The sequence below is a fragment of the Otolemur garnettii genome, unplaced genomic scaffold (assembly GCF_000181295.1).
Source record: "Otolemur garnettii isolate 467f Iridium unplaced genomic scaffold, OtoGar3 scaffold00026, whole genome shotgun sequence".
In the NCBI taxonomy this organism is placed as follows: Eukaryota; Metazoa; Chordata; class Mammalia; order Primates; family Galagidae; genus Otolemur; species Otolemur garnettii.
The window spans coordinates 19,880,958-19,905,979 of NW_003852421.1; the positions used below are offsets into that span (position 1 = coordinate 19,880,958).

The 25,022-nt window shown below is 38.5% G+C and overlaps 1 protein-coding gene across 1 annotated transcript in view; it reads right to left on the reverse strand.

Annotated features, from left to right (window-relative positions):
* DCDC2 (doublecortin domain containing 2) overlaps nucleotides 1-25,022 on the reverse strand; it is a 188,784-nt gene that overhangs the window by 115,164 nt on the left and 48,598 nt on the right. Inside the window, exons 3-6 of the mRNA XM_003788334.2 lie at nucleotides 14,913-14,989; nucleotides 14,658-14,789; nucleotides 9,452-9,598; nucleotides 7,049-7,103 (exon numbers count right to left, since the gene is read on the reverse strand). Coding sequence (XP_003788382.1) covers nucleotides 7,049-7,103; nucleotides 9,452-9,598; nucleotides 14,658-14,789; nucleotides 14,913-14,989 — 411 coding nt within the window. The remainder of the gene's footprint in view (nucleotides 1-7,048; nucleotides 7,104-9,451; nucleotides 9,599-14,657; nucleotides 14,790-14,912; nucleotides 14,990-25,022) is intronic.

Here is a 25,022-nt window from a genome sequence, read left to right on the forward strand (position 1 = left end):
TACCTTTTATATGAAAGCTATAACCAAATAGCCTAAGAATATGGGGAGGGGGAGGGAGAAAAGAGGGGGGAATGGGTGGAGGGAGGGGGTTTGGAGGGATCACTTCTGAGGTTTATCTTATAGGGGTACAAGTGAATCTTTCTAAGAGTAGAATATGAAAAATGGCATGAAGGTTGTGTTGACCAGTTTGATGGAAGTATTTTGGATTGCATGTGAAAACCCCACACTGTACCCCAGAAGTGCATTAATGTACATAGTTACCATTCAATTAAAAAAAAAAAAAAAAGTTTTAAGGCCGAGCACAGTGGCTCAGGCCTGTAATCCCAGAACTCTGAGAGGCTGAGGCAGGTGATCACCTGAGCTCAGGAATTTGAGGTCAGCCTGAGAAAGAGTGAGACCCTAGCTCTAAAAAATAGCCAGGCGTGTGGCCAGGTGCCTGTAGTCCAGGTTACTTGGGAGTCTGAGGCAAGAGGATCAATTGAGGCCAAGAATTTGAGGTTGCTGTGAGCTATGGTGCCACAGCACTCTACCCAGCGCAACAAAGTGAGACTCTATCTCAAAAAAAAAAAAAATCAAGTTTAAAATAATTTTGTGAGAGCCTTGCCTAACTGAACAGCTGACACAACGTGTATATTTCAGCTCTGCTCCCGGGAAACCTTATAAGCAGGGGACCAGATCCTGACTCCAGCTGGCATTCCTCTAATTTGTATACCTGGTAGTGGTAAGAGGGAGAAGCCCTTGTTACCTACACTGGACTCAGTTTTCTCCACAGTAAAATGGAGGTTGGGGAGGATGTGGAATTTATCTTTATATGTTACCAATTTGCTTCACAGTGACATTGTAATAATTGGATAACCAGACAGGTCTTTTTATCAAAGCCTTAGAAATCAAAATATTTGCTCCTAATCATAAGATCCACTGGCCAAATGGTTATAAGGACAACAAAAAGATTATTTAGCCCTTAACTTTCAAATATGTCTCTAATTTTACATCTTTTCCACTAGAGGGTGCTTTGACTCCATGTGGTGTCTCGTTAAAGCTAGAAGACCGCCTTCCACTGATTGGCTTATTTTTTGAGCTTGGTAGAATTTCAGATTATTCACTTATATCTTCCTTTTTTGTGTTCAAGGCTAACGTTTTCACCTTGATAATGTCTGTCATTCTTCCCACGAAGGAGTGGCTTCTGATCTTGTCCCACTAGGCACAGGTCTGTCCCCTGGCTGTTCTGAAAGGGTCTGCTTACCCTCCAGAGCCGCTTGCTGCCCACCCTCCTTCCCACTGGACTGGGTACTGCGACTCTTGCGTGCTCCAGCAGGCGCCCCAGTGCAGGATATGGCAACCTTTACTCGGCTGTTTGTTTGTTGGTTGGTTTTGTCAGTTCTGTCAGGCCCCCACACACACTCCCTTCTTTATGCAATAGAACAATTCCTAGAAAGCCATGTGTGGGAAAGAAACTTCTAAAACTCTAGTTCTGTGTCCCTTTAGATTTGCATCATGAGTTCAGGATACTTTTCCAGCTGATCTGGCAGTAGTTTCTGAAGTTGGAAACTAAGCCCTCCCTACACAGCCCCCTTCACACAGCCCCTCTTCTCCCGGCCTCGTGGCTAATGATCTATAAAATCCATTCTCCAGAGAACCAATTAATTAAAGGAAAGCAGTAAATTAATCCTCCTGTTAAAAAATCAAACTTGTGACTTTGGATTTACCAGTATACAATGTTCTCTCTGAGCAGCTCACTGCCAGGCATACACGAAACCCCTCGGCAGATGTATTGAGCTCCTACCAGGCACAGTGAGTACCTCCAGGCGCAGTGAACACCTACCAGGCTCAGTGAGCATGTGCCGAGAGCAGAGAGCACCTACCGGTTGCAGCGAGCACCCACAAGGCACAGTGAGCTCCTACCAGGCTCAGTGAGCTCCTATAAGGCGTAGTGAGCTCCTACCAGGCTCAGTGAGCTCCTATAAGGCGCAGTGAGCTTCTATAAGGCACAGTGAGCTCCTACCAGGCACCAGCCACTGTGCAGGGCTTATTCTCCTCTGCACAAATGGAACCTCCTAAAAGAGGCCTTCCCACCCACCCAGCTGAAACAGCACACTTTCTCACTCTCTCTTCCCTTATCTTGATACATTTTTCATCAAGCTTATCCCTGATTGCTGTCAAATATATATTTGTGTCCCTCTAAAACAGCGTTTTTCAACTCTTTTTTATCTCACAGCCCCCTTGAACCTATGGTTAAACTTCTGGCACACTTAGATTATGTTGATCCAGAAAAAAAAAAAAAAAGAGTAAAAACAAAAGAATATACTTACTGTGCTTTGAACTTCTTTTGAAAATAGTTTAAGAAATGATTTTTTAAATTTCCATGGCACACCTAAGACCCTCTCCGTGCACACCAGTGTTCCACAGCAACGCACACTGCTCTAGAATGCGACTTCTACACACTGAGTGCTTGGGAATCTGGACCTGGAAGCACCAGGGTATTATGCAGGACACACACGCACTTGATGAATAGGTGCTGGGTGGACAAACCAATCAATGACAGTACACTCAAAGAGGATTGTAACAGACATCTATCCCCCGCAGCCACCTCTGCAAGTCCCCTGCCTCACATACCTGGACTCAGCCATCCCACTACTGCTATTCTTACCCTAACCCACTTCTCTATGACTGTCAGGGCCAGAATGAGGCTTCAAATGTGTAAATCAAATGACATCATCTCCCTCTTACCACCCTCCTGTGGTGCCCCATTGTGAAATAAAATCCACACTCCCTACACGCCCTGCGTGATTGGGCCCTACCCGCCTCTCCTACTTCAGCTCCGACTGCCCTGCCTTCCTTCTGCCCTCCTAGTATGCCAGGCTCTTTACCAAGGGCTTGTGTAACTCTGTTTCCTCTGCTTTGGGTGCTCTCCCCACCCACTCTGCTTTATTCCTGAATGACTGGCTCCTTCCTATCATCAAGGTCTCAGATTCAGAGAATTTTATACAAATGTGTGCCCTCTTACATTTTACTTTCCTCACAGTGCTTATCATGGTCTGAAATCCCCTGTGTACTTCTTTACCTTGCACGTCCACTCCTATTCCTCCCCCCACCACCTCCCCACACGCACACATGAACAAGAATGAAGCTCCATGAGCTCCGAGTCCTTGTCTGTCTATTCACCTCTGTACTTGGTCCCCAGAGTAGCTCCTGGCACCCAGTAAGTGCTCAATAAAGACACACTCAGGGATGACGGCCTGAGTGGATGAATGCAGAGTGCTGTGGGAACACTGTGGAATGAGGAACAAACTGCTATCATTTTATTTTTACAAAGTCATGGCATGGAAATACGTTTGATAATTGGAGTCTTTGTCTTCCATGGAATGGAAGTGCACTTTGAGATTTTTCTTAAAAGGTGACTTTTCAATGAAGCCTCTCCTGACACACCTATCTAAATATGTTCTCCTTTTACTTTCCTTTAACTTCCATCATACTTTGTAATTAATTACATATTGATTTGTGGACTTGTCTGTTTAATCTTTGCTTTCTCAAGTAAACCTCATGAGCATCAGATAAAGTATCATGTCTTTCTGCTTATCACTGTCTCCCACAGGCTTGACACCATGCCAGACACAAGGTAAGTCCAATCATCTAGAGCAGCGGGTTCTCAACCCGTGGGTCGCGACCCACAGGAACTATGTTAAAGGGCCGCGGCATTAGGAAGGTTGAGAACCACAGATTTAGAGGAATCAGTATTCACAGCACAGATTTGAAAAATCTTCCAAACAAGTGGGCAAAAAGAAAATTATATGTGTGTACCAACACATGCATTTATTTTAAAGCGGGAAACACAGTACACATTTTTAATGAAAAATTTAGATTTTCAAATTTTAGAACATAGTAGTAAACACATAATTCCAAAGTTCAGTATGTGTGAATGCAAAGAGCTGAGTCATGATCTTGGTTCTGACACTGACCTTCCCCGTGACCTGAGGTCAGTTACTCAGTTATACTGGGTCTCTGTTTAACCCTCATCCTTCGGCTGTAGTGTGAGAATTAACAAGCTAATATTTGCACAGTAGAAGAAAGGGCTTCTGCCACAAAGTCCTAAAGAAAACAAGAGAATAAAATACAATTTCCAAGCCCTAAATTCATGAGTTTTATTTAGTGAAATTCTGCTCACTGGTCTCCCTCTACACACCTGTTGCCTCAAGCCTGGGCCTCCGTGATTCTCATGGCACCATCTCCCTCTAGGCTCCCTCTCATACACCTTCTCACTCAACAGCTCCCGTGAGGCCTGCTCCAGGCAGGCTGTGCTCAGTGCTGGGAGTGATGCTGTCTCTCCTCCTTGACTAACCCCATTTATGTGAATAGTCAAATCTCCAACGTTAGTCCTAATGTCCTTGTCAGGCCTCAGTGCTTCCATTTCCAACCGCTTGATGCACTGCTTCAACTACCTTTCCTACATACACCTCCAAATTAACATGTTTGAAATGAAGTAGGTCGTTATTTCCTCTGACTGCCCTCTTCTTGGCCATAAGATTTCCATTTTCTCAGGCATCCAAGCTCAAAAACCTACAGTTATCTTTGGCCCCAATCTCTCCATAAATCCCACGTATCCAATCACCAAGCAAGTTATTTGTTTCTTCACAAACAATAATCACTTCCTGTCACCTCCCTAGTATAGACTCAGCACTTTCTACCAAAGCAGTTGCAATTCCTTCATAACCAACAACTTATCTAAGGCCTTTCACCACGTTAAGTCTTTCTCTACATAGAAGATCTGCCATTCCTAAAATGGACTGGGATTAACATTCTCACCTTCAGCACGCTCATGGGATGCTCTTTCCTCAAGGATAAAGACTAGACTTTTCATTCCAGTGTTCAAAGTCATATAAAAACTGCCACCACCTACCATTTCAGGCACATGAGAAGGGACTAATGGACTCTCTGTTCTGGGCAGCCTGAGGGATGCACTGTCCCTGAAAGTCAAGTGCAGAAGCTCCCTGCAGGCCGTCCCCAGCTGTTTGCCCAATGGGAACCTTACTTTTACTCTTTGTACTTCCTGTTCCTCATTTCCTTTTTAAATTCAGATCACAAAGATACTTGCCTTGAAGCAAAGGATTAAATAAATCTTTCCTGTAAAGAGCTTGGCACAGTACTGAGCCCTGGAGTGTTCACTAAGTAACAGCAGCCAGGGTGATGATTTTGCCACATGCCCAAGGATGGTCTACTCCCTTCCTCAGACGTCCCTTTGATCTGAAATCCCTTTCCCTTTATCTACTTTTACTTGAATCTTAAAGAATCTTCAAAGGCATAGTTCAAATTCAACTTCCTCTGTGAAATTCTGCCACTGTGCATTGATTCCTTGTCTCACACACACATTTACTAATCTTACCACAGATTTAATGTTTAGATCTAGCTTGCTTGTTAACTTTTCGAACTATCTTCTTGATTTTAATTAGATTGTAAGTTGCCTGAGGGCAAAAGCTTTGTCAAAAATAGTACTAGAGGGCCCTGAGTCTGGTGGCTCAGGCCTATAATCCTAGCACTCTGGGAGGCTGAGGTGGGTGGATTGCTTGAGTTTAGGAATTCAAGACAGCCTGAGTAAGAGCAAGACTCTGTCTCCACGAAGTAGCTGGGCATTGTGGGGGGCGACTGTAGTCCCAGATACTGGGGAGGCTAAGGCAAGAGAATCACTTGAGCCCAAGTGTTTGAGGTTGCTATTAGCAGCGATGCCAGGGCACTCTACCAAGGGTGATAAAGTGAGACTGTGTCTCAAAAAAAAAAAAGTACTAGAGTCTCAGCAAACGAATGGTTAATAAATGTCTGACAATAATTATTGTCCTGAATTCATTACTACTCACTCACACAAAATTACTCTACTTTTTTCCAGTAATTTCACATAATAGGACAAAAAAAAGTGGGTGGGGTAGAGATCTAAATCATTGGGAAACAGTACCATTGCCCAGTAATCACTTATTTTACAGAACACCAAAGTAAGAATGTCATTTAGTTAGCCCAGGATGTGGTAGGAGATGACAAATCCGTTCTGATCACAACTTGACAGGCAATTCAATTGAATGAAAAGAAAGAGAAGCCTCAGTCAGAAAGATTTGCCAGAGCAAATCCTGAGCAATACTCAAGCATGATGTGAAATGCATCCCCATAAGGGAGTACCGACTAACTATACAAATAAGTTAAGAAAGTGCCATGATGGGGCACAGTTGCTCATGTCTGTGATCCTAGCACTCTAGGAGGTGGAAGAAGGAGGATGGCTTGAGCTCGGAAGTTGCAGACCTGCCTGAGCAAGATCAAGACCAGTCTCTACCAAGAATGGAAAAATAAGGTGGGTGAGGTGGTCCACACGATATCCCCAGACATTTGGAAGGTTGTAGCTGGAGAATCACTTAAGCCCAGGAGTTTGAATTTGCAGTGAGCTACAGTGGATGAACCCACTGCACTCTAGTCAGGGCAACAGAGTCAGCCTCTGTCTCCAAAAAGGAAAAAGAAATTATCTATTACTGGTAAATGCTTGCCACAGTTCCCACAAAATAGGTATTTAATAAATGTTTACTGAATTAGCAAATAATGAATTAATGATAGATGAAAAATACCCTGAGGGGGAACTAAATATTTGGAACGATTCTCAGTCTTTTAGAGGAATATAACTGAGGATTGCCACTCTCTTACCCAAATTTCCCTTTTAGTTTTTATCAGAGATTGAAAACAAGACTGGACAGCCCACTGATGTGATCTAATATAGTGGTTCCTCTAAGAACCATACAACACATAAAACTATAGTTTTATAGCTTAAATTTTAAACACGATATAAATTGTATCAGGTGTACATACAAGGAAAAACATTTTGAAGTCTACTTTCTAAAAATGTCAGCTCTCTTTTAGGATCTTAATTAAAATATTAAAGTTCTGGTGTTATTTCACATAATTGCTTATATGCCACAAGGCAGCTAAGTCTTATGTCTTTGAACTTAATTGCAACCCAAAGGACAGTCTCTCTGTCTCATAAAAATATAGAACACTAATGAGGAAAGCATCTGATACTTACACTCCCTTTAGACTTTCTGGATCCTACAATAGGAGGTAGTGAAGAAGCTTTCTGACTGCGGAAACAAATTGTAATTTAGAAATTTGAACATCACTTACAAACAATATACAATGCAAGATTAACTGTCGTCCCAACTTGTCATTTCAGCCTAGAAGTCAACTATGTACAGCCATTGGTGTTTCACAGAAGGTACCATATACTGTCTCAAAAGACTACCACAAAATTCCTTAATTTCATTCCAAAACATTTTTAATGTTTTCCACTATTTTAATCAATACTTACAAATAAACTTGTAGTACCACCCTAATTTTTATTCAAATGCCCCAATTTTCTATTTATCATATCATTTAGCATATCAAAAAAATAATTTCCCAGTCTGAGTAATGATTTTGCCAGATTGGATTAAAAACAATAAATTTCCATTGTTTTTATAATGTCTACCTCTGATAGGAAAGTAGAGATTTAGGCAAACACTGGTATTTACATTAAGCTTTTAAAACAGTCATTATCACCAAATAATACAGAAAATTATTTTAGACTGTGAAAATAAATTGTTTCCCAGGTATTATACATAGTGAGGGTAAGATGGAGTCTGTCAGGCTGGGGCAGACATGACACAGCTGGTCTGGTCGGCTTAGGTCCTGCCTGACCTTCACCTCCTGTCTCCCATTCTTACTATTTTATAAATTTAGCTCCTACCTTGAAGATGCCGATCTTGAGCAGTTTAGGTGGACTGATTTAGGAGATTAACTTTTGAATGGAAATGTTGTTTTGGGTCAGGAGTTACACTAATTATTGTTTACTATGGCTCATGGGTTTTGCTGATTATTGTTTGAGATAAGGGTTAAAACTTGAACTTAAATGTATAAAGCTGTAATGTTGGAAATAGAATATCAGAACAGTTTTTGGAGAGGCAGTCTTGCTGTTCTCTAGAATCCCGGCCTTCTGACAAAGTTTTGTAAACCTATACCCATCTCTGCATATTGGCTGACAGGGACAGGCAGCCAGACCTCTTCATCCAATAACATCTGTATTATTAGGGAAAGACTCATCTTAAAACTCAACTGAACTGCTCCAAAAACAGGACACATTTGGGTAGCACCTGTAGCTCAGGGAGTAGGATGCCGGTCCCATATACCAAAGGTGGTGGGTTTGAACCCAGCCCTGGCTAAAACTAAAACAACAACAAAAAATAAATAAATAAAATAAACAAAAATAGGACACATATACAAAGGGACATTTTACTGATTTATATGAGAAAAGCCAACATAAGTTACAGTTTTTATTATGATCAAGGAGACACGGTAGCTCACAGCAGGTTAATGTGGTGTTGCTTAGCAGAGATTGTTAAAGGACTTGATTTCATGGATGGGTAAGGACAGTTAGCAGTAAGTTGCCTAGTAAACAGTTCTAAAGTGCTAGAAAACCACATGCTGTTACATAGTTCAAACAGCAACCCTGAAATTCCATTTCCTTTCTTACTCATTTAGAAACTCTCAGCCAGCTTCTTCATCAAGCTACACAAATTAGGAATTAAATGAAAAAAAACCATTGGTGACATTCTGCTTTATCTCTGCAGAAAACAACCACAAAAAGTGAGTTTCCATTAGCAGAGTGGTCACAGAATCTCTGTGAATAGAAACAGAGATGGTTCCACAGGCGCCATGCACATGCAGGGAAGTCTTGTATTGGGGGCCAGAGCTCTGCATGAGTCTCTGCAATGCCTCTTCTTGGCTGGAACAAAGCATCTTGAGCAAATGTACGAGGACAGACAATTAAATTCATGAACTCATCCCAGAAAAATTGCTACATACCTCATTGCTGAATATAACTACGGTCACCTTGGGAAGCTATGCACTGATTAATAGTATAATCCTTAAAATCTTGCATGTATTAGTTATATACCCAGCCTCTCTGCTTACTGGCACAAGTGGAATTATACTGTTTTATGTTTTACAGTTATTATTCTAACAAAAGGAGTGGAAAATATTATGGGTTTTTTAATACCCTTGGATATTTCTTTCCAAACCAACTGAAAAATTATTTGGTCTAGTAATTGTTAAGACACTAAAACTTTTAATAACATTGGCTACAGAAAAGTTCATTGGCCTGTATCTTCTTTGCAATAATAAATCTTTGCATTTACTATTAAGTTTAGTGCATGGTTAAAATACAAATAAACATGACGTAGTTTTTCATAAATTTCCCCAAATTATATTTCTGTGCAATAGCTCTCAATCTCTTATCACGACAATAAAAACAAAGATCCATACACATCGTATATGCTTCCATTCTAAGTGATAAATAAGATTATCAATTACACAAAATATAATGGGAGTCAGCAAAATTACTTTAAGTGATAACTAAAGCATGAGAACTGAATAAATAAGGACCAAGACTTACCCAAAAGGCCTTCTCATCGTTGACTTGTCAAAAAGTAATTCACTATAAGGCAATTTCTTAAACTTATCTCTGCCAACAGCCACATAAAACTGCCCATTCTCCAGCTCTGCCCCACTCTCAACAAGTTTTCCTTCTAAAGTATAAAGTCTGTAAAAATATAAATGCCAACACATTTTAACAGTTAGAATTTTATCAAGCATTTAAAGAGAGAACTGCTTAAAACTACGAAGCAAATAAAAACATTCTGTTCTTAATTTGGTTCATGTGTTACTATTCTCATTTATTGAACAATAAAATGCCTCAAAGTCATTAGATTCCACTAAATTGCCCCTGTCATATTGTATATTGTAGATAACATGCACTGTAACTATCTAGCTGTACAGGGTTTCCCAGTGAGCCTGATGATATAGCATACAGATCCCCTGTTGCTTCCTTTCTAAGATTTTAGAGGGGAAAAATTAATTGTACAGAATATGGCTCTTTAAACAAACATAGGATTCCACTAGAGATGGAGTCTTCTATTTATAGTTTGTGATTTTTGTTTGTTTGTTTTATTTTAATAGAATCAGGGGGTACAAGTTGAATTCCATTATATGTATATATTTCACAGTGATGAGCTTGGGTGTGACTACTTTTAAAATTTATTTTCTTAGCGTAGTGGCCAAGTGGACAAGCTTTTGACTGACCAGTTTCTGTGTAAGGAGGGCCCTCAGCCAAAGCAGTACGTCCAAACACACACAGAACTGGGTCAGAGAAAATGGGGTGAGAGGGCAGGAGGTGAAAGAACCCATCGCCAGTGTTAATGATGCAGAACCGCATAGCATTCGTGCTTCTTTCTTTTTTTGCCGTCCCTCCTAAGCAAGAGAGTGAACATTACATCTTCCTGGAATCGAGGGGTTTCACGAGAACCTTCCTTTACTGTAAAACTGCTGCGACAAACTATGGTTAACGTGTAACTTATTAAAAGAACAGTGATAATTTTACTAGACTATTTAAAGTAGCCACAGAATTGTTTTTTAAAGAACCAGAAAAAATAGACTATTAGAAAATCGAACCAGGGCAGTGCCTGTGGCCAAAAGGAGTAGGGCGCTGGCCCCATAAACCAGAGGTGGTGGGTTCAAACCTGGCCCCAGACAAAAACTGCAAAAAAAAAAGGAACCAGAAAGTGCAATTTTTGAAGGTTACAAACAAGAGTCAGTAACTGGAAGGATTTCAAGATTAACAAAAAAAAGGCTCAGTCTTCTTATATTACATAGTAAAAGTTGGTAATATCTGCAAATGCAAAAAAAAAATCCATTGACCTGTGGACATATTTACTGATTATATAAATGACCATATCATATGGAGATACGACAATAAAAAACGGCCACTGAAATTCCTGAAATGTATTTGTTTTTAGTTAGTATACAGTTCCTAAATTCTCTTGTTTTATGACATTGTACTTTTTCTACTCCTACCAGTCTAAATATCCACACTTCACCCAGATTTCAGTTTGGTTTGGTTTGGTTTGATTTTGCCTTGTCTATACCATGGTTTCCAACAGCACCACCTCTCTGATACTCTGGACCAGATCATTCCCTGATGGGGAGGTGGGGAGGCTGTGTTGCACACTGTAAGATGTTTAGCAGCACTCCTGGCCCCTACCCACTAGATGGTGGTAATAGCCACCCCCATCCCCAGAGTTGTGACTACCAAAAATGGCTCCAGTCTGCCAAATGTCCCTGAGGGACAAAATTGTGCCTAGTTCAGAACCACTGGCCTAAACTCAGAAATTCTCCTTTCATTTTCCTTCAAAATAGTTAGATCTGAATTAGGAGTTGCCTTGGTAGCTAGAAATTAAAAAGCAGCACACCTGGGCAGTGCCTGTGGCTCAAAGGAGTAAGGCACTGGCCCCATATGCCGGCGGTGGTGGGTTCAAACCCAGCCACGGCCAAAAACACTGCAAAAAAAAAAAAAAAAAAAAAGCAGCACACCTGTGAACTCCGGAAATAGCCAGGATTTCACTGGTTCCCTCTGCAGATAGGTAAAAAGTACTGAATCAATTCTAACCCATGATTTTAGCCTCTTTTTATGCATAGTATAACTCTTATTGATCTATTTTCATCTCTTGCAACAAACACAAGAATCATAAACAGAGAGTCAATTTTTTATGGGATATATACAGATGCATAGGGAGGATCCAACTATAAGCCTCACCAACATCCTGTTAAAGGAAAGTGGGTATGTCCCACATGAGCAACAACTAAACTTACTCAGATCTGGCATCACGTTAAGAATTAACTTTCTCTGGCTCGACACCCATAGCACAGTGGTTACAGCGCCAGCCACATACACTGAGGGTGGTGGGTTCAAACCTGGCCCAGGACAGCTGAACAACAATGGCAACTGTGACAAAAAAATAAATAAATAACCAAGCATTGTGATGGGTGCCTGTAGTCCCAGCTGCTTGGGAGACTGAGGCAGGAGAATCACTTAAACCCAAGAGTTTGCTGTGAGCTGTGATGCTACAGTACTCCACTGAGGGTAACATAGTGAGACTCTGTCTCAAAAAAAAAAAAAAAGAATAAACTTTCTCTAAATATTCAAGTGTTTGGCCAACATAACCCAATTTCATTTCTATATTTGTACTGGCATATATTTAATTGTGTGAATTTGTTCATATTAATGTATGCATGAATAGGTGTATCTGGGTATGAAATCATCTGTATATATCCTTGTGTGCTTTAAAATATTTATTGGGTGAGTTTATCTATACTGTGTGTAGGTCAAAAGTCAAAGCCATACATCTAAAAAAAATATATTAAAATCTGCCTTCACTTCTGACACCAAATTAAAATCCAGAAAAATGAAAAGTTTAAATAAATTTAAAAGTACAAAGTAAAAACATAGGAGAATATTTTTCTAATCAGATTAAGAAAGATCTAAGCCAGATATAAAACTTGATGATCATAAAGAAAGGTTGAAAAATTACATCAAAATTCAAGATTTTTATATGTAAAGAAAATATAAACTAGAAAAATACTTAAAACTCACATCAGAAAATTTCCCCAATATGTAAAGAGTACCTATAAATCAATAATACAAATGTTCAAAGTCCCTGACAGATAATTCATACAAAATGGAATATAGATATGTGGCATTTAGAGAGCAGCTTAGTAGTTAAGAATACAGGCTCTGTAGGCAGACTGCCGCCTAGGCTTGAATCCCAGCCTTGCTACTCAGAACCTACGTGACTTTTGTGCACATAACTTTCCCCCTTGTGTATCACATTTTTATGTCTTATTAAAAGAGAATAATAACACTACCATCTCACAGGGGCCCTGAGTGAACTAAACTAAAACTGTAAAGCACTTAGAATAATGATTGGAACATAAGAAATAATCAATGGACGTTGTATATCAAATAAATAAAAATCAAAAAAGAAGAAAATACTATTTTTATTGAACATGAGTGAAAAAACAAAATAGCTTACTAGTCTTAAAGTATAGATAAAAGGGCCTGGAAAACAGACCCTCTCATGAACTTTTGGTGAGAGTTGAAAAGAGTATAAATTCTTTGGGGGGCAATCTGCAGCATCGATCAAAATTCTAAATAGATTTGTCGCTTACCACAGCAATTCAATTTCTTAACTTTAGTCTCCTAATAAACACTGCTTATATACAAAGACATATATATGTAAAAGTAAAAGATTGGAAATGACCTAAATTCCCATCAAGAGGAGACTGTTAAAATAAATTAGGATATAACCACAGAAAGGAATACTTTTAGACATTAAAAATAACAAAACAGACCTCTTTGTGCTGGCAAGAATAATCACTGAGATTTGTTGTTACTGGAAAAAAGCAAGGGATGTGTGTATTTATTTATACACATGTATTCCTTTTTATGTTTTTTAAAAAATAAAAGAGACATGTGTTTACATATACATAGAATATTTCTGGAATGGGGCAAAAAAGTAGTAGGAAAAAGGATCGGGAGAGGGAGACTAAGGCAGGAGAAATACTTTTTATTTATACCCTATTTGGATTTTTTCTTACCACCTGTAAAGTATTACTTTCAATTAAAACAAATCTCAATAGATATGAAACTCTATAAAGTAATATATGTAAATATATACATTAAACTGGAAGACACAATAGTCAGTCATTTGAGAACTTGTTTTATCATGTGTGTGAGAATATTTATATATGAAAACATAAGAATTCAAAAGGAAGCATGACTTCTACCAGTGCAGTGTGTTAGAGAGACTGGGGTAAGATAGGTATCCAGAAAACTCTTGATAGCATTTCAAATATTTACGTGTGTGTGTGTGTGTGTGTGTGTATACTTATATACACTCTTAATACATCATGCAAATGTACATTTTATTTGTAACCCTCTTACCTAAAGAAAAATAAATAAGTCAGCTTCTATCAAGGGAGAATTTCACAGGCTTCACAATTTAGCACCATTACATGGATCTTCAGTTATAGAAGGTAAAAAATATGCTTCTGATTTCTTGTATTTAGACATCCCCACTTAATTATCCTCTCTAACCTGCCTCCTCCTTAAACCCACTAAATACTTCTTGATATCTCTCTCTCTCTCTCTTTTTTTTAACCATAGGCAAATAGTTTAGACTATCAAATAATCATAAATATCTCCTGGGGTGGGGGAACAAAAGGACATTCATTAAGTTAAGAGGCTGGCTCATTCAAAAAAAGGCATTCTCAGTTGCTAAAGTAATCATGATGCTGGCCTATTTACTCTAAATCAAAAGAATAAAAATAAGTTAATATTTGTTGATGTGCTACTGTTTTAAGCTCTTTGTGTGGATTGCCCCAGGAGGTAGGTGCTATCATATACAGGGTGCAAAAAAGTATAAATGCGTTTTATAAAAGGAAGAAACTGCGTGACAAATAACAATATACTCTAACAAAACAATAACAAAAGATGAATACAGATCATGTTCAAGCACCTCTTATAATTGCAGAAGTCAAATGTGACTTGAGTATTACAATTTTAAGACAGTTTTTTTCCTTGCTTAAAATATAATATATACTTTTTTTTGGCCCCTGTGTACGTCCATCCTACAGATAAAGAAGCCGAGGCAGGCGAGCCTAAGTAGTAAGCCAAAATTCAAATCCAGTGACTAATGACTCCAGAGCCTCCTGGAAAAATCTCCAACAATTCCCAACACCCTTGCAGGAAGTTTGCCTTGCCATACCTGTGGACAGCCCCACTCCTCAGAGTTATTTTTTCTGTGACCATTTGGAGCACATGATCCCACTGAGTCAAGGCTTTTCTGGGGATGAGAAGGCGAGAAGCTGGGTTTATGAGGTCTCCGTTTGCAATCAAGCTGGAAAAAAAGGAGTCAAACCATTTGAAACAGTTATGCCTGTAAAACTACAGAACAAATTCCACACCCAAAGGAAACCATCAAACCAAATTTTAACTTGAAACATAGAGGGTTCCAACTTACAAGATAGTGCAAGGTTCCTGAAGTGATTTTCTAAAGCGAGCTGACACATTGATCTTGCTGTGGATTACTGGTTTTACCTTTAAAAGCAAAGAAAAAAAAAAAATATATATATATATATATAAACCACTAAGCTTGTATTAGCTTTTTTTGGCCTGAGGAAAATCTACAGATTTCCCCGGAACAGACTGAGACTTGCTATGCCTTTGTAAAAATCTGCGCTTTTTCCCCACTTGTATAAATACTTTGTGCTCACCCTCTATCAATATTATACGCCCATAACAAAGCTCTCAAAAAAAGAAAAACTCCCTATAATCCCTGGGCATACTATTCATGATCTGTACCAAAAACAGACTACTTTGGGACACTATAAAATTTCAGGCAATTTTTAAACAATGCTTCAAACAATAAAAGAATCCTATAAAATTCTGAGCTCTGTCACAGAGCACGCTGTTTGGTCATCTCTCCTTTTCCATTCTTATTGCACCTGCTTGACCCCCACCAGGTGCTGACTTCACCCTATCCTCTTGAGACTGACTTTGTCACCTGGCACAGTGGCTCATGCCTGTAATCCTCAGACCTTGGGAAGCTGAGGCAGGTGGATTGCTAGAGCTCTGGGGTTCACAGACCAGCCCGAGCAAGAGTGAGACTCCATCTCTACTAAAAACAGAAAAACTAGCCAGCTACTGTGGGGGCGTCTGTTGTCCCAGCTACTTGAGAGGCTGAGACTAAGACAAGAAGATTGCTTGAGGTTACTGTGAGCTATGACACCACAGCACTCTACCCAGGGCCACCAAGTGAGACTCAATCTAAAAAAAAAAAAAAAAAAAAAATTAACCTCGTCTACTTTTTCCGGGCCTCACTTCCTCCCCTAACCACTGGACACAATTACATGCACCCTGAATTTCCCCAGTCCTTGCATCTGGTAGTTCTGATCAACTTTTGCTTCCAGGGTCAGGCAGTTGTTAGAATCACACATGGTCCCACAGGGAGCCTTCCCCTGAGACCATGTTTTGGCATAGGCTGGACCTCAGTACTGCTCAGCCAGCCCTCCATGCCTCTCAAATCAATTCCTTTTTTCCATTTTCTACAATGACTGTCAAAATCCTTACCTCTCATGCTAAGCACTAATGTCCCACTCCAAACACATACACATCCACACAGGTAATTTTATTGGCATCCAAACTTCAAGAAAATAACAACCACCAGGCATGAAGCCCCTAAACCTTCCTTCTCCCCAAAGGCATCTCATCTACATCTTCATCACCTTTCTCCTTTTCTGCCTGTCTCAGATCTACATCCCTTTATGAAGCCAATCCCCCCATTGTGATACCATCCCCTGCTGTCTCTACTTGTTCCGTTAATCCTAAGACCCTCCACCTCCATCTTCAGTGTCTTCAATTCCTCCCTTAACCAATGACCCTCTCACGTACATCCTCCCCATCTCTCTCCCTCTTATTCACATTCCTACGTCCTCCAGCCCTACTCTCCCTTCAGTCTTCTGCTATCTGGTTTCCACCTTTACCGCTGGAAGATAAAGCCCTACTCTTAAGTATGCCGGCAAGAACCCCGAAAGCCAAGCACTGTTAATTCAGTGCCCTCAGCTTCTACCAACGCTCCCTCCACCCAGATCCTTATGCACTGCCATGGAACCAACCTACTCCCCTCCACTCCCAAAACTTCCCTGCATGCACTCCTTGCCTTTCCTCATCTTGCTCCTCTGCCTAAAAGGCCCTCTCCATTTTCTACCTGTTCTGGAATTCCACCTGTTCACCCAGGTCCAACTCAGTTATCACCAATCCTTCACAGCTCCTTCCTCTTTAGCTGTCTGTCTCAAACTGTGCCTGCTACTATGGTATTGATAACAGCACTTTAGAGGTTTTTTCCCCATGATTTGAAAGGAAAACTTACAAGCAAAAGGAACTGATTGACTTAGGAAAAAAACAAGCTGACATTTATTGCACTATGTTTCATGTTAAGCATTATACTAAGATAGCTCCATGCTCTATATATCCTTTAACCATCAAAACAATATCCTGAAGTGTGATCCCTATAGCCGCATTCTATATGGAGAAACTGAGGCTTAATTCATTAATCTGCCTAAAGTCACATTATAAGGAACAGAGTTTTTAGTGAACCCACATCAATGAACCTCTGACTATTTGCTATGCACCTTGCTGGTAATTTTAGAACTCAAATACTGGCCCTAAATCATTTATGGAACTCTCTCTTCTGTAAAATCATGCCATCTTTGAGAGAAACAAGAAATTTTCTGTGACTGTCCAGTGCTAAAACAGCACTTAGCAAAACTGCTAGTTATAAATGTTTATTGAAATTTAATTAAGATGCTCCAACTTAGAGCAAAATATTAAAAATTAATCATAATCACTTTGATCAGTTGTTTGTTTGTTTGTTTTTGAGAATAAGTCTCACTTTGTCACCCTCAAGTAGACTTCCATGGCCTCAGAGCTCACAGCAACCTCAAACTCCTGCACTCAAGCCATCCTCTTGCCTCAGCCTCCCAAGTAGCTGGGACTACAGGTGCCCCCCACAACACCTGGTTATTTTTTTTTTCTGGTCTCAAACTCATGAGCTCAGGCAATCCACCAGCCTCAGCCTCTCAGAGTGCTAGAATTACAGGTGTGAGCAATCGCACCTGGCCCACTTTGACCATTTTAAACCCACAGGTTCTTGGTCTTAAATTAACATTGACAGTGATGTTGACATTTTAAAAAATGTTTAACAGGTGATACATACAACCTAAACAAAATGCAACTAATTAAAAGGGGCATGTAGGTGGCACCCATAGCTCAGTGAGTAGGGCACCAGCCACATACACCAAGACCAGCAGGTTCAAACCCAACCCAGGCCAGTCAAAACAACGACAACTGCAACTAAAACAAAAAAAAAGCCAGGCATTGTGGTGGATACCTGTGGTCCCAGCTACTTGGGAGGCTGAAGCAGGAGAATCACTTAAACCTAGGAGTTTGAGATTGCTGTGAGCTATGACACCATAGCGCTCTAACCAGGTCAACAGCTTGAGACTGTGTCTTAAAAAAATAAATAAATAAGAAAATAAAAGGGGCACATAGTCTTTCCTACTCCTGTTCCCTAAACACCAAGCCACAACCAGAGGTATCAATATTCTTCAAAGACAGTCTGTGTATATATGCATATAATCTTACATAGATATCTTATGCAGATAATTTTTAAGTACATCTAATACCCTGCTATACCTATTCTTCCTTATCTTGCTTTTTTTTAATTTAATAATGTATCATGGAGATTGTTTCAAACCGGTATTTAGAGCAAGGGTTGCTTCATTTTTTCACACCACCTATCTATATTCCATTCCACAAAAGTGTGATAATTTACTTGACCTATCCCTAAATGGCCCTTTTCATTGCTTCCCAATGTTTTGCTATTGCAAATAATGGCACAGTGGATTTCCTTGCAAATGTGTATTTGAATGAATATGTAAATATCTCTGTAGAATAAATTATTAGAATTGGGTTTGCCAAAACAAAGAGTAAGCAATTTTTTTCGATTAATAGAATTTATTGTTAAGCTTCTTCTTGATAAACCCCAAGAGTCCCTTGATACATTTAGTTCATAGTGTGGCATAAAAAAATAGATTTGACAACACAGTGGAAAAAGAAAGTACATTTGGCAAACAAGGAATGCAGTTTTAAGGCCAGGGCTGGGGTTCATGAAGTCTGTGGATGACTGAAAATCCCTCTTACTCTTAGGTCTTAGGATGATTTAACTGCAAATGAGTTTTTGTCCATGTGAAAGAAAGACCTTTTTGATTCTACACCTCAACTAACAGTTTCTTCCTCTCAAAATCCTCCTTACCTCTTAAACATAACTGTCCTGAAAGCTGCTGCCCACATCCCTGGTTCTCTACTGACCTTCCCTGCCTCATTTTGTTTTTCTCCTAGCACCATCAGTATCTGACATATTATAGATTTTACTTATTTGATTTTTAATTGCCTATTCTCAGTGTCACTTTTTAGTTAACCTCTACGATACACCTAGTGTGTCACCTCGCAATACACTGAGCTCAGACTTCAGACTCAGCTGCTGTGGTTTCAGTGGGTGTCTGTCATATCCACCTCAATGACATAAAAACCTTGTGGAATTATTGAATTAAACGTGAAGGTAAATAAGTTATATAAACAAGTAACTTCAAATCTTGTTCAGTTGCCTAAAATATGCTATTTTGCTTACAGATACCTATAAACAACATATAGAAATATATGATAGCATAAGATTATTTTAAAAATTATATTATTATATATTATATAATATATAACCATATTATTACATATAAACTATTGCTCAAGTTAAATCAAACCATCTGTTTTGAATAATAATTTTCCTCATTTAGCACAACAAAAGTATTCTCCAAATGTTCATGATTAATCGTGAATTGAAGGCTAATCTTAAATATACATTTCCTTGAGTTACTATAATTAAAATATTTTAATATTTTATTAAAATAATAATTAAATTGTTATTTTCAGATATACCAATAAAATAATCTGAAAAAAACTACTTGAAGTAATATATCTGAATTGTGAAAATAAACAAATATAGACCATTGTATAAAACAATTAGTACTTAAAAAAAATACTAGGTATAATTTAAAATGCATTTTTCTAACTTAAAATTTTTCTAACTTAAAATGCATTTTAAATCACGCACATACACAAAAATTAAATCAAACCAACTGCATATGAGGGGAGCTTTTCCAGAGCCCTAGTCGGGGATAAAATGTTGGTCAATTGGTGATTATCTAGAATCAGTAAAGTATGGCTTTTGATAATGGGAAATATGATGATAAATTTTATTAATTTTCTTATTTCTTATACACTTTCTCTAGCCCTTTGAAAATAGCAATATTTCAAATTTGAGAATAATGTTAAAAATTAACACACCAAGTTAACAAAAGGACAGACACCCAGAGGTACTCTCACTCAGAGTCCTGTGTACCCAGGGATGGGTCTCACTAGTTAGCAGGCTGACTAGTGTTAGTTGTGAAACCAAATCAAATGAAAAAGTTTCAATGCAAAACTCAAATATTCATTCCAGACCCAACAGAGTTAATGCTCCCAGTTGCCTTTGTCATTTGGTAAGGAAATCACCACCAAGAGTAAGACATGCTAATAAATGACCTCTTCCTCAATTCTACATTGGGTTCAACACAGTCCTAGAAAATCCAGTTTATTAAGATATTCAGAAGTAGGTTAGCCTCATGTACTAGAGAGAGAAGTCATTCTGGAGATAGGCTCAAGATAGGGACAAAAAGCTCATCTCTACCCTATGAGCAGAGACTAAATGGGAAGGAAGGGAGGGAGGGAGAAAGGAAGAGAGAGAATAGACAGATAAGACAAAACTTGTTGGAAGTATTTCCAAAGTCAATGGTGGCAAATGAGACTTAACCATGTTCACTCTGTTCAAATGCATGAGCCAATAGTCTAGTGTAGTCTTTGGATACAAATCACATATTCTTTCCAATATATCTCTTTCTTTTTGGTATCTAACTTAGACTGTGTTTATATCACTAATGGCTATATAAAAATAAAATGTTGCATATGAACCTGGTAAGTCTAAATAAGTAGTTTGAGGTAAAGTTCACAAATTCCACATGATACTTAGTGGGTCAGTATCACAGCAGAGTCAACATTCAGGTTAAAACCTGCACGAATCTGTCTGCTTTGAAAAGTAAACTCACCAAAACTAAAATCATTGTTTTAAAAATACATATTTAGAATAACAAGATCAAGGTTGATAAACTGAGTAACTGAGGAAGAGTCTAGAATTCTGAATTCTAACACTGATTGCCTTCAACTTTTTACATGAACCAATTCAATGCATCCTACCTCAGTTTCTTAACCTGTAAAAATAGGAATAATCCTGCTAAACTAGTCCAAAGGGATGCTCCATGAACTAATTAATGAAGTGACACTCCCTAGGGCTGCTAAACTGAATGCTTTGGAGAATCCATCTGTCTCAAATCTCAGTGCTCACCACTTAAAACCCTGGGCCTAGAAAACCAAACTCAGTCTAAGGATGTGAGGAAACAATATTGTTATAATCACAAAAATCTAATGACCACTGACCTCTTGCAAAAAATTCAATTTAAAAGCTCAATTTTCAATAATTTTTTAAAAAAATATTCCATATTTTTGTGACTGTGCATGAGACAGACTTAGGCATTTAGAGAAAAAGATGTACTAGAGTTACTTATTTGCAAAACAAAGGCCAACCTAAATGTAGATGCTTCAATTTCATTTAGGTTTCAATTCTATTTTCCAATTATTATTATGAATTTATGAAAAAATGGATTCTCAAAATGGTAATATTTGAGGAAATTTTGTTACCACTTAAAAAAACACAGCATACAGAGCATCAAAGAAAAGAGCAAAGTCTTTTACAAAATATTTAATCAATTTTCACCACTTTTTGATAAATGAAAAGGGCACAACGTTTTTAAAAGACACCAGAGCAAAAAATAATTTCTATGAGTCAATTTACCAAACACATTCAAATTGTAGATTGTTCAAACAAGACTTCTTAAATAATCACTTTTTTTCCAATTTCACTGATTTTTTTAATTGAAGAAAGATTGACTAAGATGCCGATGAGTAAGGATGGTACAATCTACCAGACTGAGGATGCCTTGATGTCAACAGTATCTCCCCAACTGAAGGTGCTAAGTACATTCATCAGAGGATATTTCATGCTGGGAATATTTCCTAAACTACAAGGAATGAAGCCATTTATCCTAGTAATACTCTTGATGTATGGACGAAACAGATATTTGAAAAAGAAAGGCTATATGACAAAAGAGTTGAAGACTATGATCAATCTTTTCAAAAAAATGATTTACTCACTAAGATAACTAAGAGACAGTTCCACTTCTGGTTGGGAAGTGTATTATAGGAGATAGTTGCTTTCAATGTAACTAGGAGAAAATATCATAGCTTTTAGAATGCGATCAAAGAGCTTAGGATGCAAAGAAGTATAGGAAAACTAAATTCCAGAGAGGAATGAACCTTTTCTAAGTGAGAAGAAATCTACAGCTGCTTTCCTCTCTAGGGGTACAGTAGGCAGAGGAACAAACCTCCGGAGACTACCAGCCTGTGTTAGTGAGCAGAGAAGACCCAGATGGAGTGTGAGTCCATACCACCCAGGAAGTCTCCCCCTGAGGTCTTCTTCAAGTGCTAAGAGAAGGGCAAAAGAGCAGAGAAGGAAATCCCTTGGTGTAGAAAGCTGGGGATGAAACCAGATAACAGAATCTTCAGTGGCATAAACCACTAACAGCTGGCCTAAACTGTAGAGAGAGATTTCTAAATCTCACCAATATTAACCCAAAGCCCTGTTAATGAGAGAGACAGCATACTCTGATTTCATCCTCTAAACCACTGGGAAACTGAAACCCCTGATAAACTGAAACTAACTAAAGCTGCAAACCCAGCCTATATGCAGCTCAACTATGGACTGATTATACCTGTACCATGATCTCAGCCCCTTTCCCTAACAGCTCAACAGAGGAAGGGGGCAGGGGTCCTTTGGAAGGAGGGCACAAATACTTATCCACTTTGAATTTCTATAAATTTAATTAGAATTTCATACAAAATGACCAGTATACAACAAAAGTTATAAAGCATGTAAATAAAGGGGATAATTGAACCTATTATCAAGAGAAATAAACAAAGTCAACCCAGAGATGACTGATGCAGCTGATGGAGCATATATCATGTCCAGAACTATACCAAACACTTTCCACGTTACTTTTTTTTTTTAACAATATCTGTGTAAGGTAGTTATTTTACAATGAATTAGCAATTGGAAAACACAAAATATGGAAAATACTTTCATTTATATCCACATGTGTTCCTCAAAATGCCCTTATAAGGTCAGTATTATTCTAATTGTAGAGATGGGAAGAGATGAGCCTCCCCACCTTTCAAAATCAAAGCAGTCACATGAATCCACTTCTGATGTCCAATCCAAGGCTCTTCCTACTGTGCCTTGCAGTTTGCTAATGCTGCTGAAGACAGAAACTGGCCACTAGCAGAAATAATAGACACATATTTGTATCCATTTAAATCAGATATTTCTTGAATTACATGTAATTGAACATATGCAATTATTATATATACGGGCATATCTAGACCACTTTTATTCAATGGTCCCAATACCTTCTCAAATCCACTCAATTTTCTCTCCCCTTAGCCACTACCTGTCAAATATTCTTTACATGATTCTTTTTTCTTAAATATATTCTAAGTATTCTTATAGATACGTGATTCTAGCAGTATAATTTATGTATAACCCCAGTGGAATGCAAATTGAAATTTGTTAATCAAAAAAACTTCTTTATATTCCAGTATCTACCAGACCTCAGACTATACTACAAATCGATGGTGATCAAAACAGCATGGAACTGGCACAAAAGCAGAGAGGTAGATGTATGGAACAGAATAGAGAACCAAGAGATGAACCCAGCTACTTACCATTATCTGATTTTTGACAAGCCAATTAAAAACATTGAGTGGGGAAAAGACTTCCTATTTAACAAATGGTTCTGGGCGAACTGGCTGGCGACCTGTAGAAGACCGAAACTGGACCCACACCTTTCACTATTAACTAAAATAGACTCTCACTGGATTAAAGATTTAAACTTAAGACATGAAACCATAAAAACACTAGAAGAAAGTGTAGGGAAAACACTTGAAGAAATTGGCCTGGGTGAAAATTTTATGAGGAGGACCCCCCCAGGTAATAGAAGCAACATCAAAAATACACTACTGGGACCTGATCAAACTAAAGAGCTTCTGCACAGCCAAGAACACAGTAAGTAAGGCAAGCAGACAGCCCTCAAAATGGGAGAAGATATTTGCAGGTTATGTATCCAACAAAGGTTTAATAACCAGAATCCACAGAGAACTCAAATGTATTAGCAAGAAAAGAACAAGTGATCCCATCTCAGGGTGGGCAAGGGATCTGAAGAGAAACTTCTCTGAAGAAGATCGGTGTATGGCCTACAGATATATGAAAAAATGCTCATCATCCTTAATCATCAGAGAAATGCAAATCAAAACTACTTTGAGATATCATCTAACATCAGTAAGATTAGCCCACATCACAAAATCCCAAAACCAGAGATGCTGGCATGAATGTGGAGAAAAGGGAACACTTCTACACTGCTGGTGGGATTGCAAACTAATACATTCCTTTTAGAAAGACATCTGGAGAACACTTAGAGAATTAAAAATAGACCTGCCATTTGATCCTGCAATTCCTCTACTAGGTATATATCCAGAAGACCAAAATCTCATTACAACAAAGATATTTGTACCAGAATGTTTATTGCAGCCCAATTCATAATTGCTAGGTCATGGAAGAAGCCCAAGTACCCATCGACCCACGAATTGATTAATAAATTGTGGCATATGTACACCATGGAATATTATGCAGCCTTAAAGAAAGATGGAGACTTTACTTCCTTCATGTTTACATGGATGGAGTTGGAAAATATTCTTCTTAGCAAAGTATCTCAAGAATGGAAGAAAAAGCATCCAATGTACTCAGTCCTACTATGAAACTAATTTATAACTTTCATAGGAAAGCTATAACCCAATTATAGCCCAAGAATATGGGGAAAGGGGAGAGAGAGGGGAGGGGAGGGGGGAGGATGGGTGGAAGGAGGGTGATTGGTAGGACCACGCCTATGGTTCATCTTGCAAGGGTACATGTGAATCTTTCTAAATGTAGAATATAAATGTCTTAATGCAATAACTAAGAAAATGACATGAAGGCTACGTTAACCAGTTTGATGAAAATATTTCAAATTGTGTATAAAACCAGCACACTGTACCCCATGACTGCATTAATGTACACAGCTATGATTTGATAAAAAAAATAAAAAGAAGAAATAAATAAATAAATTCCAGTATCCACGTAAAATCAAGCAAGCCAATGAAATATTTTGGAAAGAATATTTTCATCAGCATTGTTATACAATAATAACTTTTAAAAAATTCAAACCATCCTAACTAGTTATAGAAGATGTCTCTAATTACAATGAACAAGCTGTTTAGA